We start from the raw sequence: 27,627 nt of genomic DNA, 5'->3' as shown, positions 1-27,627 counted from the left end.
AGAATTCAGGAGCAACATTCTGGAATATATACAGTAACTTTGGCAATGTATTCCTTTTTATTATATTTATTCTTCCAATCATAGATATTGGTAGTGGCAATGAATTATCCACTTCATTTAATTTGAGACTAATTGGTCGCAGCTTCCTGTTTAAGATCTGAAGAGATGTATAAATATTTAAATTCAGTGATTAAAGCTGTAATACTTCTGACGTTGGGCTGATGCTTTCATTTGTATTCAATAGCAGAACTGAAGACTTGTTTTTGTTTATTTTATATCCAGATATCTCACTAAATAATTTAATTATTTTCAAAATAATTTGCATTGATCGACTTAATTTTGATATAAATTAGATCACATGGTCTGTGAACAAGGAGATCCTGTGTTCTGTCGGTCCAGCAGTGGATTGCAGTAACAAATGGCTCTGTTAGTGAACAGTAAAGGCGACAGTTCACAGCCCTGTCTGCAGCCTCTATTGAGCTTCATTGGCTTAGATATGTTTCTGTTAGTTATTATTTCAGCTGAGGAATTATTGTATAATATTTTGACCCATTTTACAAAATTGTTTCCACAGTCGAATTTTTCCATAACCTGAAAAAGATACTCTCAGTGAATCCTATCAAACACCGTTTCGACGTCTAATGATAAAAGAGCAGAGTCTGAGCCCAGCCAGCACACCTAGGTGGGCCCCATATGGGATATAAGTGGGCAGGCAATATGGGTCCCAAAAGGTTTGTCCACGGTTTCCATGGTGGCCCCACATGGGTTTGCCCAAGTAGATTTCAATGGGTGCTAACTGGGTTTTCAGTGGGTCCCACATGGTTAACTTACATGAGGCCCATCTGTGGCCCACTAGGGTGCTGTCAAGAATATTTACGTGGGTCCCAATTGGGTCTGAACTGGGCTAGAATATGGGTACCAAGTGGGTTTGTCCACGGTTTCCATGGTGGCCCCACATGGGTTTGCCCAAGTAAATTTTTATGGGTGCTGACTGGGTTTTCAGTGGGGCCCATGTGGTTAACTCACATGAGGCCCATCTGTGGCCCACTAGGGTGCTGTCAGGAATATTTACCTGGGTCCCAATTGGGTCTGAACTGGGCTAGAATATGGGTACCAAGTGGTTTGTCCACGGTTTCCATGGTGGCCCCACATGGGTTTGCCCAGGTTGATTTCAATGGGTGCTGACTGGGTTTTCAGTGGGTCCCACATGGTTAACTCACATGAGGCCCATCTGTGGCCCACTAGGGTGCTGTCAAGAATATTTACGTGGGTCCCTATTGGGTCTGAACTGGGCTAGAATATGGGTACCAAGTGGGTTTGTCCACGGTTTCCATGGTGGCCCCACATGGGTTTGCCCAAGTAAATTTTATGGGTGCTAACTGGGTTTTCAGTGGGTCCCACATGGTTAACTTACATGAGGCTCATCTGTGGCCCACTAGGGTGCTGTCAAGAATATTTACCTGGGTCCCAATTGGGTCTGAACTGGGCTAGAATATGGGTAACAAGTGGGTTTGTCCACGGTTTCCATGGTGGCCCCACATGGGTTTGCCCAGGTTGATTTTCAATGGGTGCTAACTGGGCTTTCAGTAGGGCCCATGTGGTTAACTCACATGGTGGCCCCACATGGGCCCACCCTAGTGGGCCCATCTGTGGCCCACTAGGGTGCTGTCAGGAATATTTACCTGGGTCCCAATTGGGTCTGAACTGGGCTAGAATGGGTACCAAGTGGGTTTGTCCACGGTTTCCATGGTGGCCCCACATGGGTTTGCCCAGGTTGATTTCAATGGGTGCTGACTGGGCTTTCAGTGGGACCCAGATGCCTTAATCCTGTAGGAACAATTCTCATCTAACCTGGATGTGAATTACATTCATAGATATGCAATCTTGATCAACAATCCAAAGTCCAGCTTAAAACGTGTTCAAATAAAAAATAAAAAAAAAAGAGATGAAAAATTTATTTTGCTCAAGGCTTTTATTTAGTAATTTAAAATATTGTCAGGAGTTATTTTTTACCTCACTACAGCAATTATTAGAACTTCATTAATACTCAGGGAATGGTGCCACAAAAAGAAATCTGCAATTATTCACGACATCTTTGAAAATAACAGAAGCTAGTTTACTATAACAAACTTATAAACAGATCTATAAATATATATCTATAGATGCACACAAATAAAGACACCTACATATTTTCCTACAGGTCTATAAATGTATACATCTAAATACTATCTATATAACTTTATACACGTATATTCACATTGATACACACAATGTGAATATACACACCTATATAGATCTTTCACAATACATTTTTGTTAAACATTTTTAAAAATAACCTACATGCCATATGCATGCTTAAATTTGAAATCTCTCATACTTTACTGAAACTGTCCATCTTGAAAGACCTCCCCAACCTGAGTTTGAACTGGCAGTCTCTCTATTCTATTTCCACTTCCACTCGGGCTCCAGTAAACCACTTCGAGAGTCTTTGCTGTATGCTTGTGTGATTCTGTAGATGGATAATTTCTTTTAAGTCCCCTGAAATAACAAGCAAAGGTAGAAATTGTATTAGTGTTTCATTTTAGCACAATGTAACATTCATGAGATTTGCATCTCCCCCTTCATGGGCAAAAATGCTTGCAGAAATATGCCATAATCAAAAGGACTCTTGAGTCATCATTATTATGTACAGAAACTATATTCTTACTGTAAATTTAAAATATATCCATCTATATAAATCAACTACTAGGTTCTATCGTGGTTTTGTGGTTATTTTAATATTGTTTGAAATGCAAACAATATTACCTTCAAATTTTTAAGTTCTTAACAACAGTGAAAGAATACTGTTCAAATAAAACCAAAAATTGAAGACTCAATTTTTAACCTAAAAACATTACTAAAAATAACAAACAAAAGCATAAAACAACCAAAATAAATTAACATATGTTTAAGAAAGAAAAGTGAAAAAAAAAAGTTACTCTGACAATAAAAACTGATATTTACCATACAAAACATCAAAGAGACGCAGGTCCAAGAGCTTGTTTCCAATGTTGGCCAAAAAGGTTGAACTGGACTTCCAGTTCATGGGACATGAGGAATCGCACAGCTGGTTGTATTGTGTCATCTAAGGATGCTCCTCCAATTTCTGTAGCCATGGCAACCTTAAGTACAATGACAATAACAGGACAACATTTTGTTTTTGTTCATCAGTTTGTCATTATATCACTCTTATGTGCTTAATTTTACTAACATATTAATCTACCTTTTTCAAATCATTATAAAGTGATCTTCACACGCTGATCCTCTTGAAGCCTGCAAAAATATATATTTTATTAGTGCAATATAACATTTAGACTTTTCAAAAAAATAAAAAAATTAAGGCAAAACAGCCTTTGTATAGATTAACTACTGAAGCCTTATATTGTAAACACTGAACAGTTTTGCAATTATCCTAATTTCTTTGTTAACGTGACAGGACTAAGACAGTAGTATTACTCTTAAGAGAAGTTTAGAAAATCACTATAAATGTAACTAATAAAGCCTAAAACATTGTACATATAAAAAAATTAGAGCTACAATTAATATAAGTACATTTCACATAACTGCTAGCTAAATATTGCAAAAATATCAAAAAGAATTTCTTCATCTTTCAATATTTGTTTCAGGCTTGGCCACTGATTGACATGATGGGTTTCAATTTACGGACCCACATGCAGTAACCACACGTTGGATAGGGATGAGTGAGTGATTTATTTACAACAGGACAAAATAAAATCTATTTCCCGGACATCAGCGGAAGGGTGAGGACCACTCGACCAGGTTGGCCTGAAACGAGAACTTAGTTATGACGGGCTTAGAATGAGTGATCGGAGGGGAAACAGGAACAGGCTTACTTCGGTGCGGGTCTTTCGAGGCGTGGGTGTGAGATGCCAGGTTCCTGAGAGAGGGTGTGCAGCGGTTCCGAAGGTAAATGCGAGGTGGGAATGGAAGAGAGCTGGAAGCTCGAAGGGTGGAGTGGAGGCAGTGGAATCGGCGGAGCGAACAGGCAGGTATTCACTGGTGAGTTCTCGAATGAGGCGACAAAACCCCTAGGATCGAACAAACACAGAGACCAGGTGACTTCTAGTAGACACAGAAACGTTCTCAGAAAACTGTTCACAACAGGAGAGGCCAGAGTGACTACCGGTGTATGCAACCATCTAGCATACACCAGTAGAATCTTCAGTCAATCTAGCGTAGACTGAAGATTCTGCTGCTCCTCCACCTGTGCCAAGCTCCACGGGCTCCTCACAAAGATCCTCGCTGAAATAAGATGCGACACTCACATACACACACAGGAACCCTGACACTGATGACTACTCTAGACCAACACAATAGCGGCAGATTGAAATAAACTCTGACATAACAAAACGCTTTAAAGTGTCACACAACAATTAAAAAAAGAATTTAAAAATATGAACTACAATGCCTTCATCCTATTTACAAAAAACCTTTTAGGCCCAATATACTGAAACCACATGGGCCCCATATAGTGTTCCCATTTCTGTCCCATGCCCAGTTAGCCCACGTTAATGCTGAATTGGGCCCATACATTTAACCCAATTGAGCCAACAATATGAGTCCCATTTCGGTTAACCTTTTGAGCCTCACGCAGTTGGCCCAGATAAAACCCATGCCCTCTTATCATTACCTATATAGCCCAAAGCTAAACGATTCAATGCAGTTTTATTGAAAAAAACGACAATAATAATCTTGCATCGGTCCCAGCCAAACCAGCCTGAATCCATACATGAGACCCACCCGTGCATGCTGATGTGACTGTGAGAAAGATTATTAAAAGCCCAAGTACATAGAATGAAAGCACAATAGTTACTCTTTTTAAATCATACAAATGGTTTTATTGTGTCCAGACACTTTGTAACAACCTCTGCTAGCAACATAGATTCTTCAGTGAACCGATTTCATTCTGCCTCGTTGGCGCTCAAATGAACCAATGGCAGCTCAACAAATAGAATGGCGGCGGTATTTGAAAATGGTTTGGCCCACAACGCTGCGTTTGAAATCGGTCTGCACTAAAATCTGCTTATTGTGTGTAGCTGTGTGTGTTAGCAATATCAGAAAAAGTATCACCCTAAAGAAAAGCAAAAATAACAATAACAATTAAGTCTCTTTTGGGATACTGTCGTCCGATTTGTTACGAGCAACAATTTTTTTAAAAAGCGATTTAAAATCTCTCCCTAAAATTTGGTACTAGGTAAAACAGAAGAAATGTACTTACAGATTCTTTCGTAGATCAGCCAACAGGCAGACTCCGCGCCAACGGACTGATGAAGAGAACAGGCTTGATTTTGAAACCGCATATCCATCCGCGGGTCATTTTACGTTTTCCAAGAAACACAAGATTAATTTTGAGAGTGCTACATCGGTTTAACAAATGTAAAACCGATGTAGCAAAAGTTCTCAATGTAAATAAATACATTTCGTTGTCCTCCTTATTCAAATATGTTTTTGGAACTATTTTCTTCAGTGGATGTGTAAAGTGCCTACCGGTGCTTCAATTCACCAACCTTTATTGGCAACGGTGCATCAGAGCAAACAATGAACAAAAAGGTAATTGGAACCAAATGAATCATTAACAGAAATGTTACGTTTTTTTATTTTTATTTTTATTTATACTGATGACTTGGAAAATGTTTGCAAATATATGAAAAAACAGATGCTCAAAATTTTACTCTTGTCTCTCACTTGCTAATGAGTTTTGTTTATTTTCTAAACATTTTGTGATACTTTTCACAATGGTCTGATCTGAACTATTTGTCCAAATAAAAATTTAAATCTTGCTGCGAACAGGCTGCAGTAAACTCTATGGATGTCTAAACATCCAATTGATAAAAAATAATAATAAAAATAAAATAAAAAGTTATTATTATTAAAAATAAAACAAGGACTAAAGCTCAACCATGACCACTCTGTGCTTAATTTTGAGTAAGCACCAGAATATGAGTTTACGTATATATTTCAAACAGATTATTTCAAAAAAATGTTTTAAGACATTCAGATTGCAATAATAAAATGAAAAAAAGTTAGGGGTTCAAAGTGTAGCAAGAGCAATACTGAACTGGCTTTTGCTTTGACATACAGTGAAAAGTTTGAAAGTGACAGGGTAACCACATTGTCGATTAAAATGTTCTACAATTTTGTCCCATTTAGACCATGAAAAAAAGTACTAGGGGCTACATTTTCCTGCCCAGGTCCAACCCATGTATGGTTAGCCCATGCTCATGTCATGTTAGTTTAATGTGGACAGCCCACATTGGGCTTCTCATGTGGGGCCCATGATACTGAAACCACATGGGCCCCAAATAGTGTTGCCCATTTCTGTCCCATTTCCAGTTAGCCCACATTGTTGCTGAATAGGGCCCATACATTTAGCCCAAATGGGCCAGCCCATAGGGTCCCATTTTAGTTAACCATATGTATCCCATGAGGTTTGCCCAGATAAAACCCATGACCACTCATTACCCATATGGCCTACTACAAACCCAAGGGGGGCCCACTCATGCGTACTGGCTTGGAGACTGGACTGGACTGTTCTAGCATAAAATAATAACATGAAAATGTTAAGGGTTCAAAGTGTGGCTAGAGCAATACTGAACTGGTTTTAAAAAATAAAGCATTGTAGAATTATTTTTAATGTTTTAATATCCTGGTCCTCTGGAAGCCTAGTGTTTGTAAATGAGCCAGGCATAGATATCACACAGTGAACATGTTTTAGGTTCAAACATTAGGAAGACATGGATGTTCTGTTCTATCAGCAAAATATATCCTTGGGTGATCTCCAAGACGAGGTCACCTTCGTCCTGGAGACCTCGACAATGGTCAAGGTCACCAACCTTTACTATCGTCGAGGTTTCCTACAAGGAAAAAATTAAATTCTACAATTTACCTTACATCAACTCCATTAGAGGCCAGCTTGCCTTGGCAAAGACTATAAAGCTGACATCTCGGGTAATTCTTTCCAAGTTTTGAGAATCTTGCTCTTGCAGCTTTTGCTTTGACATACAGTCAAAATTTTGAAAGTGACAGGTTAACTACAGGGGTTGGACAATGAAACTGAAACACCTGGTTTTAGACCACAATAACTTATTAGCGTGGTGTAGGGCCTCCTTTTGAGGCCAATACAGCATCAATTCGTCTTGGACAAGTATGGGGCCAAGGGAATGCCATGATATGGCAGCCCACACCATCAATGATCCACCCCATGCTTCACTCTGGCATACAACACTCTGGCTGGAATGCATCTTTGGGGCTTCTCCACACCGTAACTCTCCCGGATGTGGGGAAAACAGTAAAGGTAGACTCATCAGAGAACAATACATGTTTCACATTGTCCACAGCACAAGATTTTCGCTCCTTGCACCATTGAAACCGACGTTTGGCATTGATACGAGTGACCAAAAGTTTGGCTATAGCAGCCCGGCTGTGTATATTGACCATGTGGAGCTCCCGACGGACAGTTTTGGTGGAAACAGGAGAGTTGAGGTGCACATTTAATTCTACCGTGATTTGGGCACCGTGGTTTTATGTTTTTGGGATACAATCCGGGTTAGCACCCAAACATCTCTTTGAGACAGCTTCGTCTTGCATCCACAGTTAATCCTGTTAGATGTGGTTCGTCATTCTTGGTGGTATGCTGACATTACCCTGGATACTGTGGCTCTTGATAATCACAAAGACTTGCTGTCTTGGTGAACAATTTGCCCTCTTTTGAACTCCAGTATGTCCCAAATAATGTTATGTGCATTGCAATATTTTGAGCAAAACTGTGCTCTTACCCTGCTAATTGGACCTTCACACTCTGCTCTTACTGTTGCAATGTGCAATTCATGAAGATTGGCCACCAGGCTAGTCCAATTCAGGCATGAAACCTCCCACACTAAAATGAGAGGTGTTTCAGTTTCATTGTCCAACCCCTGTACATTGTTCTACAATTTTGTCTCATTTAGCCCACTTAAAAAAGGACTGGGGTCTACATATCCACACCCAGGTCCAACCAGGGCGTGGATATGTACTGACCACACTGAACCCACAGTGGGTTCAGTGTGGTCAGCCCACATGGTCTCCCCATGTTGGGCCCATGACATGAGCCCATGCTCATGTCATGTGGGTTCAGTGTGGTCAGCCCACATGGTCTCCCCATGTTGGGCCCATGATACTGAAACCACATGGGCCCCACATAGTTTTGCCCAGTTCTATCCCATTCCCAGTTAGCCCAATTAAAAAAGGACTGGGGCCTACATATCCACACCCAGGTCTAACCCATATATGGTCAGCCCATGCTGATGTCATGTGGGTTCAATGTGGTCTGCCCACATGGGCTTCCCATGTTGGGCCCATGATACTGAAACCACATGGGCCCCACATACTGTTGCCCAGTACTATCCCATTCCATAGCCCACTTAAAAAAGGACTGGGGCCTACATATCCACACCCAGGTCTAACCCATATATGGTCAGCCCATGCTGATGTCATGTGGGTTCAATGTGGTCAGCCCACATGGGCTTTCCATGTTGGGCCCATGATACTAGAACCACATGGGCCCCACATACTGTTGCCCAGTACTATCCCATTCCCAGATAGCCCACTTAAAAAAGGACTGGGGCCCACATATCCACACCCAGGTCTAACCCATATATGGTCAGCCCATGCTGATGTCATGTGGGTTCAATGTGGTCTGCCCACATGGGCTTCCCATGTTGGGCCCATGATACTGAAACCACATGGGCCCCATATACTGTTGCCCAGTACTATCCCATTCCAGATAGCCCACTTAAAAAAGGACTGGGGCCTACATATCCACACCCAGGTCTAACCCATATATGGTCAGCCCATGCTGATGTCATGTGGGTTCAATGTGGTCAGCCCACATGGGCTTCCCATGTTGGGCCCATGATACTAGAACCACATGGGCCCCACATACTGTTGCCCAGTACTATCCCATTCCCATAAAGCCCACTTAAAAAAGGACTGGGGCCCACACATATCCACACCCAGGTCTAACCATATATGGTCAGCCCATGCTGATGTCATGTGGTTCAATGTGGTCTGCCCACATGGCTTCCCATGTTGGGCCCATGATACTGAAACCACATGGGCCCCACATACTGTGCCCAGTACTATCCCCATTCCCAGATAGCCCACTTAAAAAAGGACTGGGGCCTACATATCCACACCCAGGTCTAACCCATATATGGTCAGCCCATGCTGATGTCATGTGGGTTCAATGTGGTCAGCCCACATGGGGCTTTCCATGCTGGGCCCATGATACTAGAACCACATGGGCCCCATACTGTTGCCCAGTACTATCCCATTCCCAGATAGCCCACTTAAAAAAGGACTGGGGCCCACATATCCACACCCAGTCTAACCCATATATGGTCAGCCCATGCTGATGTCATGTGGGTTCAATGTGGTCTGCCCACATGGGCTTCCCATGTTGGGCCCATGATACTGAAACCACATGGGCCCCATATACTGTTTGCCCAGTACTATCCCATTCCCAGATAGCCCACTTAAAAAAGGACTGGGGCCTACATATCCACACCCAGGTCTAACCCATATATGGTCAGCCCAGCTGATGTCATGTGGGTTCAATGTGGTCAGCCCACATGGGCTTCCCATGTTGGGCCCATGATACTAGAACCACATGGGCCCCACATACTGTTGCCCCAGTACTATCCCATTCCCATAAAGCCCACTTAAAAAAGGACTGGGGCCTACATATCCACCCAGGTCTAACCCATATATGGTCATCCCATGCTGATGTCATGTGTGGGTTCAATGTGGTCTGCCCACATGGGCTTCCATGTTGGGCCCATGATTCTGAAACCACATGGGCCCCACATACTGTTGCCCAGTACTATCCCATTCCCAGATAGCCCACTTAAAAAAGGACTGGGGCCTACATATCCACACCCAGGTCTAACCCATATGGTCAGCCCATGCTGATGTCATGTGGGTTCAATGTGGTCAGCCCACATGGCTTCCCATGTTGGGCCCATGATACTGAAACCACATGGGCCCCATATACTGTTGCCCAGTACTATCCCATTCCCAGATAGCCCACTTAAAAAAAGGACTGGGGCCCACATATCCACACCCAGGTCTAACCCATATATGGTCAGCCCATGCTGATGTCATGTGGGTTCAATGTGGTCAGCCCACATGGGCTTCCCATGTTGGGCCCATGATACTAGAACCACATGGGCCCCACATACTGTTGCCCAGTACTATCCCATTCCCAGATAGCCCACTTAAAAAGGACTGGGCCTACATATCCACACCCAGGTCTAACCCATATATGGTCAGCCCATGCTGATGTCATGTGGGTTCAATGTGGTCAGCCCACATGGGCTTCCCATGTTGGGCCCATGATACTGAAACCACATGGGCCCCATATACTGTTGCCCAGTACTATCCCATTCCCAGATAGCCCACTTAAAAAAGGACTGGGGCCCACATATCCACACCCAGGTCTAACCCATATATGGTCAGCCCATGCTGATGTCATGTGGGTTCAATGTGGTCAGCCCACATGGGCTTCCCATGTTGGGCCCATGATACTAGAACCACATGGGCCCCACATACTGTTGCCCAGTACTATCCCATTCCCAGATAGCCCACTTTAAAAAGGACTGGGGCCCACATATCCACAACCAGGTCTAACCCATATATGGTCAGCCCATGCTGATGTCATGTGGGTTCAATGTGGTCAGCCCACATGGGCTTCCCATGTTGGGCCCATGAAACTAGAACCACATGGGCCCCACATACTGTTGCCCAGTACTATCCCATTCCAAGATAGCCCACTTAAAAAAGGACTGGGGCCCACATATCCACACCCAGGTCTAACCCATATATGGTCAGCCCATGCTGATGTCATGTGGGTTCAATGTGGTCAGCCCACATGGGCTTCCCATGTTGGGCCCATGATACTAGAACCACATGGGCCCCACATACTGTTGCCCAGTACTATCCCATTCCCAGATAGCCCACTTAAAAAAGGACTGGGGCCTACATATCCACACCCAGGTCTAACCCATATATGGTCAGCCCATGCTGATGTCATGTGGGTTCAATGTGGTCAGCCCACATGGGCTTCCCATGTTGGGCCCATGATACTGAAACCACATGGGCCCCATATACTGTTGCCCAGTACTATCCCATTCCCAGATAGCCCACTTAAAAAAGGACTGGGGCCCACATATCCACACCCAGGTCTAACCCATATATGGTCAGCCCATGCTGATGTCATGTGGGTTCAATGTGGTCAGCCCACATGGGCTTCCCATGTTGGGCCCATGAACTAGAACCACATGGGCCCCATATACTGTTGCCCAGTACTATCCCATTCCCAGATAGCCCACTTAAAAAAGGACTGGGGGCCCACATATCCACACCCAGGTCTAACCCATATATGGTCAGCCCATGCTGATGTCATGTGGGTTCAATGTGGTCTGCCCATGGGCTTCCCATGTTGGGCTCATGATACTGAAACCACATGGGCCCCATATACTGTTGCCCAGTACTATCCCATTCCCAGATAGCCCACTTAAAAAAGGACTGGGGCCCACATATCCACACCCAGGTCTAACCCATATATGGTCAGCCCATGCTGATGTCAGGTGGGTTCAATGTGGTCAGCCCACATGGGCTTCCCATGTTGGGCCCATGATACTGAAACCACATGGGCCCCATATAGTGTTGCCCAGTACTATCCCATTCCCAGATAGCCCACCTAGTTGCTGAATAGGGCCCATGCATTTAGCCCATATGGGCCAGCCCATATGGGTCTCATTTTAGGTTAACCATATGTGTCCCATGCAGTTCGCCCATAAAACCCATGCCCACTCATTACCCATGTAGCCCACATCAAACACAAGTGGGGCCCACTCATGCGTGCTGGCTGGGAGGTACCTTTATAATAATGAATTATGTTTAAATGCGCCTCACGTTACGAAAAGCTTCCCTCCACAAATCGTTTTGTAAACATTCCATTGCCAAGAAGCATGAAGACAAACCTTTATCTTGTTTTTTATTCCTCGTCTTTCTTTTTTCTCTCCTGGAAGGATAAGTCCTTTTTGGCGACACTGTTTTGATGACTTATCCTCATCCGGTGCTCTGGAGGTTTGGATGCGCACTGCAGCTCATATTGCCGGTGAAGGGTGTGCGGCTGCTGGGGGCCCCAAGAGCAGTTTTTTTTCTTTTTGTCCATATAAGAAAGATTTCCACATACATTATAAAATGTATGGCAAAAAAATCATAATTTTATATTGAAATTGTGTGTTTTTGTTAATATAATCATGTAAAAATCATAACTAAAAGAAAAACAAATCAGTCCCTCCTCGCGGTCGTGGGGCCCAAAGAGGCGGCTCAGGCCCCGGCCCTTGGGATGGTCTTGATCACCTGTTTGAGGCTTCATCAATTTTGCTTGTACAAATGACAAAGTCTTCTGAAGAGAAATGTTGAGGGCACAATAGTACATCATTTGGAAGTTGTGTTTGGCTCTGGCTCTCTCACTGCACTCTTCTTTTTTCAAAATGGGAAGCGATCCAGACTCACCTCACTGTTTTTATACATTACAGCCAACAGTAATAGGATGTGGCATTATGTAAAATTACACCAGTCAAACACAATATGAGAAAAAACTACTCAGGTAAAGTTAGCCTTCCATTACTTTGTAGATCCCAGTACAGAATGAACCAAACTGCATCATCAACCAATCAGGTGAAAAATGACCACTCCATGGTGGAGAATATAACAAAAGATTTACATTTTTGAAAGTATTTATGAGTTTTGGCGTATCACAAACAGCAACAAGTCTGCCTGACTGGAATAGAGACGACATTTGATGCAGACAGGAGAATTGTGGTGGAAGGAAAAAAAGGGGGAAAACACTGCATGACTACAAGACGAGGTCAACATCTCCTGCAAGGATTGGCCTAACGCAGCACCCAACCGAGGAACAACACGAATTTTATCAAGTCTCACCACAGACACAGAGCCACTTGCTGGTCTGGGTGTTGAGATGGAAACGCACACACTGCTCATAATCTTTGTTCCCAAAAATATATAATTCTCACTGCATGCTCATCACAAGCCACTGACAGCGCCACGATAGGTTACATTTGTGGTTCACATTGAGCTTGCACAAGCAGATCTGACACGGTGGCTTTTAGGAGACTGAAAGGGGAAGAAGTGTGACTTCTTCCCCCACATACAGCACACAGCGGAGACCAGTTGGGTGAATTTCTGTAATGAGTGTAAATAACAAGAAACACAGTGAGCCTCCCTACTGGTCCACATTGGGTACTGCAACAAAACTCCACGTTAGTCTCAGAGCACAACCTCCACTACTGTTCAGAAAGTAACCGGATTTGATGACCTACCACAGTAGAGTTCCCAACAGACTGTATGGAATCTGCAGTCCCTCCTCCTTTTATAGGCAACCAGTAGGGGGCGCCAAAAAACACTCACCACAGGACAACCATGAAACCCATACTAGCAGAATTTTAACCGAACCATTTCAACTGTTACACTAGGGGCGACCGAGGTGGACCGAGGCGCTAGAGGCGACCCACGCGCTAGGTGACCAACGAGCTACCCATAGCCTAACTAACTAACTAATGTCAATATCAGCACAGATGGAATATTTCTCAGTATCCCCTTTGAATCTGACCCTATTTACTGAGAAACTGTAATGTGTTAATTTATTTTTCAGTAACTGTCCTAGAGCTAGGGGTGTAAATTAGCACCCAAATGCGGGTAAAAGTATGAAGTGGCGTGTAAAGTGGAGCAACGTATCGCCACTGTGGCTGGTTTACAATTTGAAGAGGAAAAAAGTTGCAATGAGTTTGAACTTCTGTCCAGGGAGGACTGACCGTCTGGAGTCCAGACTGATGAATTATAATGTCCATATCTGGCCCCGCGCTGTCATAATTTAACCAAAAAATTATATTAACAATTTTTATATATCGCGACAGCCCATTGGTTGATTTTATTGACAGACATTGGGCTTGTCCAATGAAATCCCTCAGTCCCCCTTGGCCCCTCCCCTCCCCTTGGAGGTTATAAATAGAGCCAGTTTAGCTGCTAACGGGAGTCCGAGAAAATGAGCGGATAGGAGTCGGAGCGGATCAGAAAAACTACGACAAAAGCTAAAAAGCGCATCAGCACATTCAGAAAAACGTGTCCAATTAACCGATATGCTTATTACCAAACTAACTTTGACCGCTGGAAGAGATTCAGTGGTGGACAAGGAGAGGAAAGTAGCGAGTCAGGGGCTTTATTATCTTTGGAGGAGGATGAGAGAGACCACCAGGGACAGATTGAGGAAGAGTTCAGGTTAGCTGCTGCTGCTGGGAAGAAGGAGGGAAAATGTTCATAAAGAAAAAGTTTCATGCAGGCAGGAAGAAAGTTGTGTGTGTGTGTGTGTGTGTGTGTGTGTGTGTGTGTGTGTGTGTGTGTGTGTGTGTGTGTGTGTGTGTATGTGTGTGTGTGAGGGGTAAGCTAACAGTTTAGGCTAACTGTTAGCTTAACCTAACTGTTAGGGTTAGGGTTAGCTCCAGGTTAAGCTAACAGTTAGCTCCAGGTTAAGCTAACAGTTAGCTCCAGGTTAAGCTAACAGTTAGCTCCAGGTTAAGCTAACAGTTAGCTCCAGGTTAAGCTAACAGTTAGCTCCAGGTTAAGCTAACAGTTAGCTCCAGGTTAAGCTAACAGTTAGCTCCAGGTAGTCAGAAAAACAAGAATGATGATGATGATGATGGCCGTGGATTAATAATGAACACATTCTGAGATATTTTAGTAATAATTGTTCATTTCTGTAGAAAAAGTAATAAGGGAAAACAAATAAAACAGAAAACAGCTATTGATACAATTTAAAGATATTTTAAAAATGACTGGACATCTTTAATAAATAGTATCAGGGAGAGTTGATGCCAAAATGTGTTCAATATATGATGCAACAATGTTCGGGTTGTCTAGTTAAAGTTTGTTAATAATTACTTCAGGTGAACTTATTCCACTACAACCATGTTAAGTTGTCCAGGCTTTATGTTAAATTAACCTCGATATGTACATCTGTATGTCACTAACTTGGTTTTCATAGAGTTAAAAATAAATCATATATTTTATATAATTTGCTTGTATTTGTGGGGTTTGTAATTGAAAGGAAAAAAAAATCCGGCTGGTAAAAAATGTTTTCTACCAGGAACTGAGGCTGGTGGAGAACATTTCTAATTTCCACCCTGCCTAGCACTGTACATAGAACCCGTCACACCCAGCAGGTTCTGGTTGTTTCAGGTTCTCCAGCTTCTCATGTTTAATTTTCCGAACTTCTCCCTTCCTTCCTGTCTCGGCGCCAGACCTTAACTACTGCACCAACCACCGGCCGTGCCAGAACCAGGCGTCCTGCACCAACACCGGCCAGGGCAGCTACACCTGCAGCTGCCGGCCCGGATTCTCTGGAGTCAACTGTGAGATCGAGACCAACGAGTGCGACAGCACCCCCTGCAGGAACGGAGGGAGCTGCACGGTATGTCACCAGAACCACTGAACCACATCAGAACCACCATAGAACCACACCAGAACCACCATAGAACCACACCAGAACCAACATAGAACCACACCACAACCAACATAGAACCAACCAGAACCACCATAGAACCACACCAGAACCAACATAGAACCACACCAGAATCAACATAGAACCACACCAGAACCAACATAGAACCACACCACAACCAACATAGAACCACACCAGAATCAACATAGAACCACACCAGAACCAACATAGAACCACACCAGAACCAACATAGAACCACACCACAACCAACATAGAACCACACCAGAACCACCATAGAACCACACCAGAACCAACATAGAACCACACCACAACCAACATAGAACCACACCAGAACCAACATAGAACCACACCAGAACCAACATAGAACCACACACAACCAACATAGAACCACACCAGAATCAACATAGAACCACACCAGAACCAACATAGAACCACACCAGAACCAACATAGAACCACACCACAACCAACATAGAACCACACCAGAACCAACATAGAACCACACCAGAACCAACATAGAACCACACCACAACCAACATAGAACCACACCAGAACCAACATAGAACCACACCACAACCAACATAGAACCACACCAGAACCAACATAGAACCACACCAGAACCAACATAGAACCACACCACAACCAACATAGAACCACACCAGAACCAACATAGAACCGAACCACCATAGAACCACACCAGAACCACCATAAAACCACACCAGAACCAACATAGAACCGAACCACCATAGAACCACACCAGAACCACCATAAAACCACACCAGAACCAACATAGAACCGAACCACCATAGAACCACACCAGAACCACCATAAAACCACACCAGAACCAACATAGAACCACACCAGAACCAACATAGAACCACACCAGAACCAACATAGAACCGAAACAGAACAACATAGAACCACACCAGAACCAACATAGAACCACACCAGAACCAACATAGAACCACACCAGAACCTGTCATGGAAAAAAAACAAAGATTTTTCAAGCTCTGTTCAGGTAAAATCACTCAATCAGGTTTATTCATGAATTGTGCACCATGCAGAGAGCTGATAAGATGATCAATAATCCAGCCAGTCTGGATGTAAAGCATGAGTTTTATACAAAGATAAAGGATCCAAAGCATGAGAAACGGTCTGGTTCTGATGCAGCTGTGGGAAACAACTCCCAGCCTTGAACATGTAGCCCAGACAGCTTGAACATGTGGGATCATAGAAGAACCTAAGAACCTAGAATAAACACACAGAACAAAATGACCAGCAGATGTGACCTTACTGTAATTTTTCAACCACATTTCCCCCCTTTTGATTATAAACACATATGATAATATTTAATATTAATCAACATTTCCCTCCTCGGTCAAAAGATATAACAGCACATTATCTTGGGAAACGTAACAAAAGAAGGATGTATACACAAGATATAAAAAACCTACCAGCAGTAACCTTGTCTACCCCATAACAATATCACTGTGAGAGGTAGGAAAAGTTATCCTGCAAGCCCTCAGTCCTCTATATGTTTGTCCAGGAAAAGCATGGAGGTATCATACTAATGAGTGAAGACACAAAAAACCCAATAAACAATAATAAAAAGTAATGGCTAATCAAGGAAAAAAAAAACTATTAAAAAAAACAGATAAAAAGAAAAACAAAAATGGAAAAATCAGTAACAAAAGATAATAATGAAAAAAACTGGAAAAAAGTAACATATTTCCAAATGAAACAAAATGATAAATCAAACCATAAAATGCAGAACATGAAGAAAGTACAGGCACCCGTTTTTGGGAAACAGACATTTCTGTAATTGGCAAAGCAGTATAGGAAAGCTAAGCTATAATACCAGCCCGAAAATATTAATGATTAACACTACCTGAAGTCAAAACACATTACACATTGTCCACATCATCACTGTAGGACAAAAGTCCAAGTCATCAGACTAAAAATATCCAATGCAATGTCTGTACTTGGAACAAGATGGAGGTGTGAACACTGTCATGATGAATTCTCCTGTCTTTTCCCTTTTTTCTCTCTCAGGAACTCTTAATATTTATTTTAACTTTCATTCCCCACTTTGTCCACTCGCCAGTGGACCAGCAATAGTGTTTTGGTTGGGGAGCCTTTTGACAGACAAAAGCAACTAATGTTTGTTGTTATGTTCATCTCTTCTGTATTCCCTTGTTGCATCTCTTCCCTCTTCCTGAATGTTGGGTGTCAGCGGGTACTTGCCTCTGACACTTAACACCAATTGTTATGAAGGTATTTCAGTGATCCAGGAATTTAAACATGGCTATCTGCAGTGTCAGAGGTTACTACCACTTAACACCAGCAGCAGTAAGGTAATCCATCCTCATTCAGAAAGTTTCGCCTTGTCCTCCTTTGTCTGTTGTTCTGTCGACTGCTGGACAACCTCCTTCCCACCGGGATGGGTGTCACCTTGAGGCTCTGGTACAGTGGCTGGCATGAATTCATGCCCTCTCTGCAACATTAGCAGCTGTAGGTGTTGAGCAGTACTTGAAATGGTCCCCGCCAGCATTTGGAGTCCAATGCATCCTCCAGAAGTCTTTCACCACGACCCAATCACCTGGTTTAATGGTATGGAGTGGCATCTCGGCAGGCTGTGGCAATGCGTCTTTCACTGTCTGAAAAACTTGAGAAAGCATAATTAACAAGTTTTGACAGTAAGACAACATTGCATCATGACAGACAGAAGTGGAAGGAAGGACCTTTCTCTAAGGCCCTAAACCCAAGTTAGGAGGCCGGTCAAAAAGGATTTCAAATGGACTGAAGTTAATCCTGGCTCTTTTCTGCATCCTCATATAAGTTAGAAGAATTGGTAGGGCTTTAACCCATGACAGGCCTGTTTCCTCACAGCATTCAGCTAGTTTGGTCTTCAAAATGCCATGAACACGTTCTACTGCGCTCTGTGGGTGATATCCGCAGTGAGTTTTTAAAGTCGTACGCATGAAGATGCCTCAGAAAGGCAACTGTGGCTTTTTCATTGCTCTTTAGTTGGACTGCATAACAGAAGGTCATCAACATACTGAATAAGAGCAGAACCAGGGAGAAGCTGGAGCTAGCCTTCAGTGCAGCATTATAGATAGTGGGGTGGTCACAAAAGCCTTGACACAACTGGGTAAAAGTCCATTTAATCAGACCGACATATTTGCTTTTAGCCCAAAAATCATCAGGAACTTTAGATAGTGCTGTTGGTAATGGAGCCGGCTCTGTTTGAGATAAAAAGCATGCGTCAAAATTTGGGTCTGTGGTAGGAATCAATTCCACAAGTTTTTTGTACAAGGATACAACTTGAATGCTGACATTCGCTCAGAAAACATTACATTTGGGTCAGCAAGTGAAATGATCGATCAGTTTAATTTTTACATGCAGGAATAAATGTCCCTACATCACTCCATTGTAGTTTTTGTGATTTTGCCAAAGGAATGTGAGGGTAAGAGTCAGGAACACTAAAAATTGTCTCTGCTCAGCTGAGAGACTGCCAAACCTGCTGTATGTGTGTGTGTCCAAAACAAAGCAGATGTTGGCAGTTCTCAGAAGGGGCACAGAACCATCATGTCTCATAATCACAATCAGCTCCCAAGGAAACATTTGAAATGCAGTTTAATTCATCATGCTGTTCAACATCATAAAAAGGAGAGATTAAAGTTTTCACTTCTGCAAGACGTTGTGAAAGAGTAGAATTTGGAAGCTTCCATTTATATACATAGTTAAGAGCAGATGAGTGAAATTGCACAGCTGTGTGAGTCCAATCAGAATGTGATACAACTTTTACACCCTCCGGTGTTGAGATAAGATCTATTCCTAATTGGCACATTAGGAATATAAGATTTACTGGGCAGAAATCTGACAACAGAAATGAATGTTTGAAAGAGAATGCTTGGGGAGTTTTACATGCAATAGTGGTTGTAATTTTCCCCTTTACTACCTGACTGGAGGCAGACACAGAATAGACATAGTTACCACTGAGGTTTGGTGGAATATTAAATTAGTTTTTTCTCACAATTGGAGATGTTGTTCCGGAGTCAACCATAAAGGAGACTTTTTTTCTTTCTGAAAGTCTAATCAAAAGTAGGGAAGACGTATGCATCAGATGCAAAATGAGCACAAGTTTGTTTTTTTTTCAATCCACATTTCTCTTCTAAATCAGAAATTACATTTAAAATTTTATCAAGTGTGTCACTGTCAGCAACCAGCTCTTCTTAGCCAGAAACAGGAAAAACAGGAGACTCATTCAAATCCTCACACTCAACAAGCAGCTCTACTTTGCAAAGAGCAGAAACATTGTCATTCACACAATTTACTTGTATAGGTGTGTGTGTGCGGTTGAATGCACTTCCTGAACCGATCCGTCCTCGCACACCCCTTCTAGTCAATCTGCCATGTTCCTGTAATTTCTGTGAATGACCAACGCCGCTGATATTTGCCACAATTGTGACAAATGTCAGCATCTTTGTTGTGAGGAGTGTAGCCTCCTCTGCCTTGGCCTTTGGGTTGTCCTCGTCCAGTGGGTTGTCCTCTTCCTCTCCTCGATTGATCATACTACATTGTAACAGTAGCCAGATGAAGTTCTTTCTCCACCTTATCCTTTTGCTCTCTGGTGCGGTTATTTACTTGCTGCTGTGTATGTCTGCCATAACGTCTTACATCTTCTAAACGGGATTGCTCAGCCCAGCCCACATAGCTGTTTCAGTTCCTTTGAGATGTCTTGGAGTAATCCTTTAATAATGGGATAACAGGTTATGCTTTCCCAAGGGCCAGGTGGAGCTTGATCGTTGAAGGTGTTTGGTCTGGCATGACCTCTGTATGTTGTAACAGTTTTCATAAGGTGATGAATCACGTCATCCGTTCTCTCATCTGGTTGTTGTTTGCATGTTTAGATGGAGGTCATGTTTATTTGGACTGGAATGTAATCTTTATGGCATTTGTAGGTCCAGTGAGCATCGTTTTATAATTGTCATTGTTACTGTCATCCCAGTCAATGTTCTTTATTCGGTCCTCAGGTTTTGGCAAAGAGGTATGGAATTTTTCCAAATCGGTGTGTTTAAATTTTCTGGCCCGAAGTCTCCGCAGTTCTTCTCCCGTAGGCCGGAATTCATGACAGAATTCACTGAGCTGATCAGCAAAGACAGTTCCAGAATGGAGGGGATCAGTTAGATTTTTTTCCAGCATCCTCAATGTCCTGGTTGGTCCAAGATTGGAAGACAAGATCTGGTCCTTCGGCTCCCATAACTTCAACCATGGATGCATTAAACTCAGGATCCATGCTTGGCTTCAAAGATTGTCCTTTGTTCTCGTCTCTAGAACGAGAACAAGTCGAGTAGGTAGGAGACCCTTTTCCCCTCGTCCTCTGTTAGAAATTTGTATTGGACAAGCCTACTCTTAATCATCTTCATCACTGAACAGTTCTTCATCCTGAGACACAAGAATTTCTGTCTCCTCCTTAGAAAGAGAAGCAGCTGCTGCTGCAGCCGTTGTTGATGGAGGTTGTGTTGAAGGTTGAGGGACCCCAGCAGTTGTCGAGGTCCGGATCCAACACAGAGAGAGCACTCAAGTCCGGGTACAGACGTGTGGGAAGAGAAGAACAATCATAAGGTGGAGGCTTAACGCTCTTAGATTTAGAAGCAGTCACAGAAGCAAAAATAGAAGCACCGTCATGTTGCCCCGTTATTTCGTCTACCGCTTATCTGGGGTCGGGTCGCGGCGGTAGCAGCTTAGAAAGGGAGGCCCAGACTTCCCTCTCCCCAGCCACTTCTTCCAGCTTCCAGGGTAGGAACGTAGATCGACCGGTAAATCGAGACCTTTTCTTTTTGACTCAGCTCACCATGATGGACCGTTAGAGCGCCGCTTCAATGCGGACGCTGCGCCAATCTGCCTGTCAGTCTCCCGCTCCTTTGTTCCCTCATTCGTGAACAAGATCCCAAGATACTTGAACTCCTCCACTTGGGACAGGACAGGCACTCCGGCTCAGGACTATTGCCTTGGACTTGGAGGCACTGATCCTCATCCTGGCTGCTTCACACTCTGTTGCAAAAAGCTCCAGCGAGAGCTGCAGATCACATCCCGATGAAGCCAATAGGTCCACATCATCCACAAAAAGCAGACATGCAATCCTAAGGCCACCAAAACGGATCCCCTCAACACCCTGGCTGTGCCTAGAAATTCTGTCCATAAAAGTAATGAACAGAATCGGTGACCAAGGGCAGCCCCGGCGGAGTCCAACTCTCACCGGAAACGAGCCCGACTTATTGCCGGCAATGTGGACCAGACTCTGACACTTTGATAACACTAGTTAAATGGTTTATTAATAATAGAATAACCTCGATGTCCAGACAAAACTTGGACTATGCTACATAAAAAATATAAGCCTGATCTAAACACTTAAATGAACTCAACATAACTGAACATGAGTAACCTGGACAAAATCATGGGAAAGCATTATGACACAAACCCAACAAAGCAAATTTAGACACTTGCCAGAATGGACATGTCTGGAGCAAACTAGTAGATAACTTGGGATGTTGGAGAACGTGATATCAGGACGTCTCACTGCTGGTACCAGGACATCCATCTCCTTTTTGTTAGCTCTGATAGCTTAGACCCGTTAGTTTAGCTCCCGATAGCTTAGCTCTGTTAGTTTAGCTCTCATAGAGTTCATACTTTCCAAACAGGTTCATCGACAATGGTAACGATTCATTTGGCTGTTTAAGGAAAGTTATTACATCATCTGCAAAAAGCCCTATTTTGTGTTCCTCTCCATTTACTATAACTCCCTTAATTTTATCATCTTGTCATTCTGTCTGTGCCAGAGACTCTTTAAAGAGGCCGAACAGTGTAGGTGATCGACAAACCCTGTCAGGTTGATCTTTGTATGTTGAATTTGTCAGTCAGTCTTCTGTTTATTTTGATTCTCGCTGTGGCTGATGATATAATGCTTTTATACACTGTTTTGATTCATTACTGAATCCAAATTGTTTCAACGTTTTACATAGAAACATCCAATTTACTAAATCAAATGCTTTTTCTGCGTTGACATTACTATGGTGCGTTGTTTTTTCTTGATCTACTCTTTGCAGCACTCCTCGAATATTATTGTGTTTGACATCCTCTCATAAATCCAGCTTGATCTTCCTCTATCATCTGTTACAAAAGTAATCTATTAGAGATAATGGTTGTGAATATCTTATAGTCTACATTTAATAATGAGATTGGCCTATAATTGCTAGTGTTCATTATCTTTTCCTTGTTTTGGGATGACTGAGATGATGGCTTCACTCCATGATGGAGGTATTTTGCTGTTATTGAGTTGAAAGAGGTTGTAAGTATTGGCGTCAATTCTTCTTTAAACATCTTGTACCACTCTTCCGGGTTTCCATCACTGCCTTGAAATTTATTATTTTTAGTGTATTTATTGCCTCTTTCACTTCTTCTATTGTGATTGCTGCTGTCAGTGTCTCATTTTGTAGTTTGTTGGTGATCTAATGCGTTTAAAAAGGTTCTCATTTCCTCCTCATGTGCAAATTCAGGTTGTGTATACAGTTTCTCAATATTCTCGAAAAATGCTCTATTTCCTCTGGATTATCAGTTTGTAGCATATCTGTAAAATCCAACAGTACACTATACTCTAAATATAAATAATTTGTGACCAATAAGGTAAATGGGCTCGTTTTCTAGTTCTCTCAGAAGATAGATATGACTCATGAAAGAGCAGACAGACTAGAAGACTGCAGATGTGAGTACTTTGTATTTATTGTGAGAAAAATTATATACATATTTACAACATCCATGAAAACATCCAAATGGTCATGTACAATGCACAGAGAAACCCCCCCAAAACAACTAATCGATCAATCCTACAATTCCAGAATTGAACCCACAGCCTTCAGTTCATTTACCCCAAGTTGGGGTTGGTTAGAGGTCCCAAGCAAGAAAATTGTAAACAACTTGGTGCCGCGCAGGTCATGGACTGACAAAAGTCAGATCAAAGTGGGGACAATTGTTCATTGGCTGCAAGGAGCCTCCTACCAGGAGATCCTGGCCGGAGATCAGAAGCCTTCACACACCAAAGTGCAGTCTCTCTTTCTTTGGGCTCTAAGCCTGGACTTTCAGCTCGCCATCAAAACCTGGCCTGAATAATAAAACAGGACCATTTTCTCAATGTATATAATCAAAATATTCTGGTGTACACAAATTCTATAAATGGCACTCTTTGCACTAAAAATAATTCCAAATTCATCTTCAGTCAATATGCATATTCAGTAAATATAAAGTTCATATATAAATCATATCCATGAAAATCCAATAATTATGCACCATATAAATAGGTTATGAAATGTAAAAATTCTAAACAAGTGCTCAATAAATATTAAAGGCACCTTTTGTTCACCAGTTAATTGTTCCAAGTTAGTATAGGCATCTGGATTTACATAGTCAGCAATTTAGCAGCTACACAAAAAGTGATATCAATGCGCTAATGCTCTTTTACTTCCTTTTTATAATCAAATTGTATTGTGTTCAGAATTTATATTGCAACTCCTCTTCTATGCCCCTCTTTATACGAACTGTGGCACAGATTATTGCACCCATACTTTTTAAATTTTTCATGTTCTGATTTGGATAAATGAGTCTCTAAGAATATAATTTGTGCTTTTTCCTTCTTCAGTTTTGTCATCACCTTTTCTTTTTTACTCAATGCATTCAGACCATTCACATTCAGCGACATTATCTTGATATCAATCATAGCTATAATTTACCAGTCCCTGAAAATATGCTCCCAAGCAACTCCAAACAGAACCAGCATGAACTTTTGCTAACCAAATGTAAACCTAAAATCCGACGAACTTTCATACATGGCGTATCCCTCTTCCCTAAGTCCCTGATGGTGGGTGGAGAGGAGATCCTCCTAGATCCAGTCCTGCTCCCATCCTGTGGGGTACCACTCCATCTAGACATGTCCAACTTAAATATCTCACCCTCTCCCAGTCGGTTTTAATTGAATCCTGTAAAGTAAAAAAACCAGAGGGATTTCAGGTACCTTCTCTCCTGATCTCTTCTTCTGCCAGTCGTTTCATCCCTAACATGGGAATGGTGAAATACCTTGTTTCTTTTTTTCTTTTTTTTATTAGGTTTTAACATCAAAATACAAAATATGCAAAAATATATAAAGATATGTAGACTTTTTTCTATAACAGAACCGAACATAAGTCGCACAGTACACATAAATAAGCCTTCCCAAATAAAATCCAGAGGAGTAAAAAAAAAGAATAAAAGGGGGGAAGGAATTAAGAAAAGTGTATGTCAATGGGTATTAATGACAAAATAAATAATTTGATAAATAATATTATAGTAATGTAAATAAAAAGGTCAGGCAAAAGTAAAATTTAGTTGGACACCATACGGGACAGGAACTTCTGAATGAAATCAAGAAACGGCTGCCAAATTTTAAAAAAATTAGTTGTGGAACCTCGAAGGGTAAATTTAATCTTATCAAGTTCACTAAAGTGTAAAGCATCTTTTTTTTAAAAGTTTTTAGTTTGAAAATGTTTTTGCACATATGTACATAACCCTTCCCAAACCACCCCATACATATAAAACAAGAAAAAGAAAAGGCATCCAGGTCTGCACATATCAAAGCAATATAATTTTCACAAAAAATTGGCATATACAAACATCCTCTGTGTTAACATAGTCAACCACACTAAACAAAAGTAAGCAGTGTTGTCAAAACAGCAGTTCCTCAAAGAGGTTTGCTTGTCCCAGCATTGCAGGAAAGAAAATTGTTCCAGGATTTCTTAATGTTTTCTAAGTCATCATTTAACTTAGCCAGCATTTGTTCATATGACACTATTTCCAACATTAATCCCAACCAACTTTTAATATTTGGAACAGTTAATGATTTCCATATTCTGAGGATTATTCTGGCAGTTGTAACCGTCCCCACCTGTACCACGGTGCTTTGATATGTTAGGTATCACTGTTTGATACCCCAGTAAGCATAGTCTTGGTGACATAGGTAACCCACATCTATCCATTTTCCAATGTGTTGTAACACTGCTTCCCAAAATGGGGAGATACATTTACATTCCCATATCACATGTATAAAACTTCCTGCTTCCGTCCTGCATTTCCAGCACAAATTATTGGCGAGTAGGCCCATTCTATGGAGCCTGGACTGGGTGAAATAAAATCTATGTACTACCTTATAGTGCACAAATTTCCCTCTCGATTCTTTGATATATTTCCCATTATTCGAAAGTATTTTCAACCATTCTTCATCACTAAAAATACAACCAAGATCCCTCTGCCAGACAATCCCCAGACTTTTACATATATCCTTTTGTGTACTATTAAATAATTTGTAAAATGTAGATGCTTTATATTTAATTTTGCTTGAGCCCAAAAATTCTTGTATTGGATCATCATTATGTATGAAATTATCTTTAATAATACAGTCTCTAATTTGTAAATATTTCCAAAAACTATCTTTTTTTAAAATTATATTTCATCATGATGTCTGAAAAAGACATAAAAACTCCGTCCTTATGTAAATCATCTATAGTATGTATTCCTTTCATCATCCATTGTTTCCAATAGACGTTTTTTTTTTTCAGTACAGATGGCTGGGTCAAACCACAATGAGGAGTACAATTGTTTTAGGTGTGACATCTTACATATTTTATGTATCTCCTTCCATACTAGTTTGGACTGTGCTAATACTGGATTCGTAGGAAGAGATTGTCTATTATCTATTTTACCATGGGAGAGGATATCTTTTGAGGCTTTTGTCACTCTACAGCATGTTTACTAAAGTGTAAAGCGTCTTTAATCCAGATTTCAAATGAGGGATGTAGAGCTGAATTCCAGCACAATATTCTGCGCCTCGCCAACAAAGTGAGAAATGAAACCAGATCAGCCTCAAGTCTTGACAAAGAAGCCTGCTCAGAAAGTATACCAAACAGTGCAGTTAGTGGGTCGGACTGAATCGACATATGAACTGCTTCAGGCAGTTCATATGCAAAAATGTTTGTCCAATATTGCTTTAGTGATGGACATGACCAAAACATATGGATCAGTGAGGCAGGTGTTTGATGACAACGATCGCATTCCAGACTAACGTTTGGGTTTACTTTAGAGAGCCTGGCCTTAGTCCGGTGAGTGTGATGTAGGATCTTACACTGAATTAGTCCATGTCTGGCACACAGTGACGAACCAAGTACACGGTAAAGAATTTTATCCCACAAGTCTTCTGGAAACAGAAAACCCAGGTCCTCTTCCCATGCCGCTTTGATTGAAAGAAATGGGGATTCACGAAAACAGCACAGCCTCTCATACAAACATGATATAGACACTTTTTCGGTGGGGGAGGTGACAGAAGATTATCCAAATCATTAACAGGAGGTTTAGAGGGAAAGAGAGAAGTTTTTTCCTTCACATAACTTCAGACCTGTAGATAACAAAAAAGTGGTTCTTTGGGAGGTCGAATTTGGTAGAAAGCTGGTCAAAGGAGACGAATGTACCCTCCTCATAGAGGTCACTAAAGCTTTTCATACCATGAGAGAACCAAACGGAGAACGCACTATCAGTCATAGAGGACCGGAACAAAGGGTTCTTGAAGATAGGAGATTGTAAAGAAAAAAAGTTTAATTTAAAATAGCGGCGGAACTGAAACCAAATTTTCAGAGTCACTCTCACCATTTTATTGTTTGGAATTTCAGCTCCAGATAGCAATTTAGGAGCATAAACTAAAGCAGACAAAGACGATCGTAATACAGGATGAGGCTTCCAAATTCAACCAAGCCGGGACACTGTCCAAATCCTTTGCCTTTAACCAATAAGTAAGAATTCTAATATTGGATGCCCAATAATAAAGCAAAGTCTGGCAATGCCGTGAAATACCATGTTTAATAACTTAGTCTGTTTCTTTTTTTTTCATATCCTTACCTCTTTTCCTGCA

At 41.8% G+C, this 27,627-nt stretch overlaps 1 protein-coding gene and 1 long non-coding RNA gene across 4 annotated transcripts in view; one reads left to right on the top strand and one right to left on the bottom strand.

The window, feature by feature from the left end:
- Window positions 1-27,627, top strand: part of dlc (deltaC) — a 279,279-nt gene that overhangs the window by 98,305 nt on the left and 153,347 nt on the right. The window contains exon 6 of the mRNA XM_055028460.1: window positions 15,423-15,592. Coding sequence (XP_054884435.1) covers window positions 15,423-15,592 — 170 coding nt within the window. The remainder of the gene's footprint in view (window positions 1-15,422; window positions 15,593-27,627) is intronic.
- On the bottom strand, window positions 1,954-5,376 carry LOC129359087 (uncharacterized). Of its 3 annotated transcripts, none has more exons than XR_008605868.1 (5): window positions 5,279-5,376; window positions 3,894-4,302; window positions 3,263-3,312; window positions 3,004-3,161; window positions 1,954-2,538 (listed from the first exon to the last, which is right to left on the bottom strand). It is a non-coding gene; the product is annotated as an uncharacterized LOC129359087 (long non-coding RNA). The 3 variants fall into 3 exon arrangements; XR_008605869.1 differs by having other exon boundaries at window positions 3,894-4,088; XR_008605867.1 differs by lacking the exon at window positions 5,279-5,376 and having other exon boundaries at window positions 3,894-5,200.

The sequence above is a fragment of the Poeciliopsis prolifica genome, unplaced genomic scaffold (assembly GCF_027474105.1).
Source record: "Poeciliopsis prolifica strain line A6 unplaced genomic scaffold, Auburn_PproV2 SCAFFOLD004, whole genome shotgun sequence".
In the NCBI taxonomy this organism is placed as follows: Eukaryota; Metazoa; Chordata; class Actinopteri; order Cyprinodontiformes; family Poeciliidae; genus Poeciliopsis; species Poeciliopsis prolifica.
The sequence above is the reverse complement of the archived record's forward strand: the minus strand, read 5'-3'. Positions and strand labels throughout refer to the sequence as shown.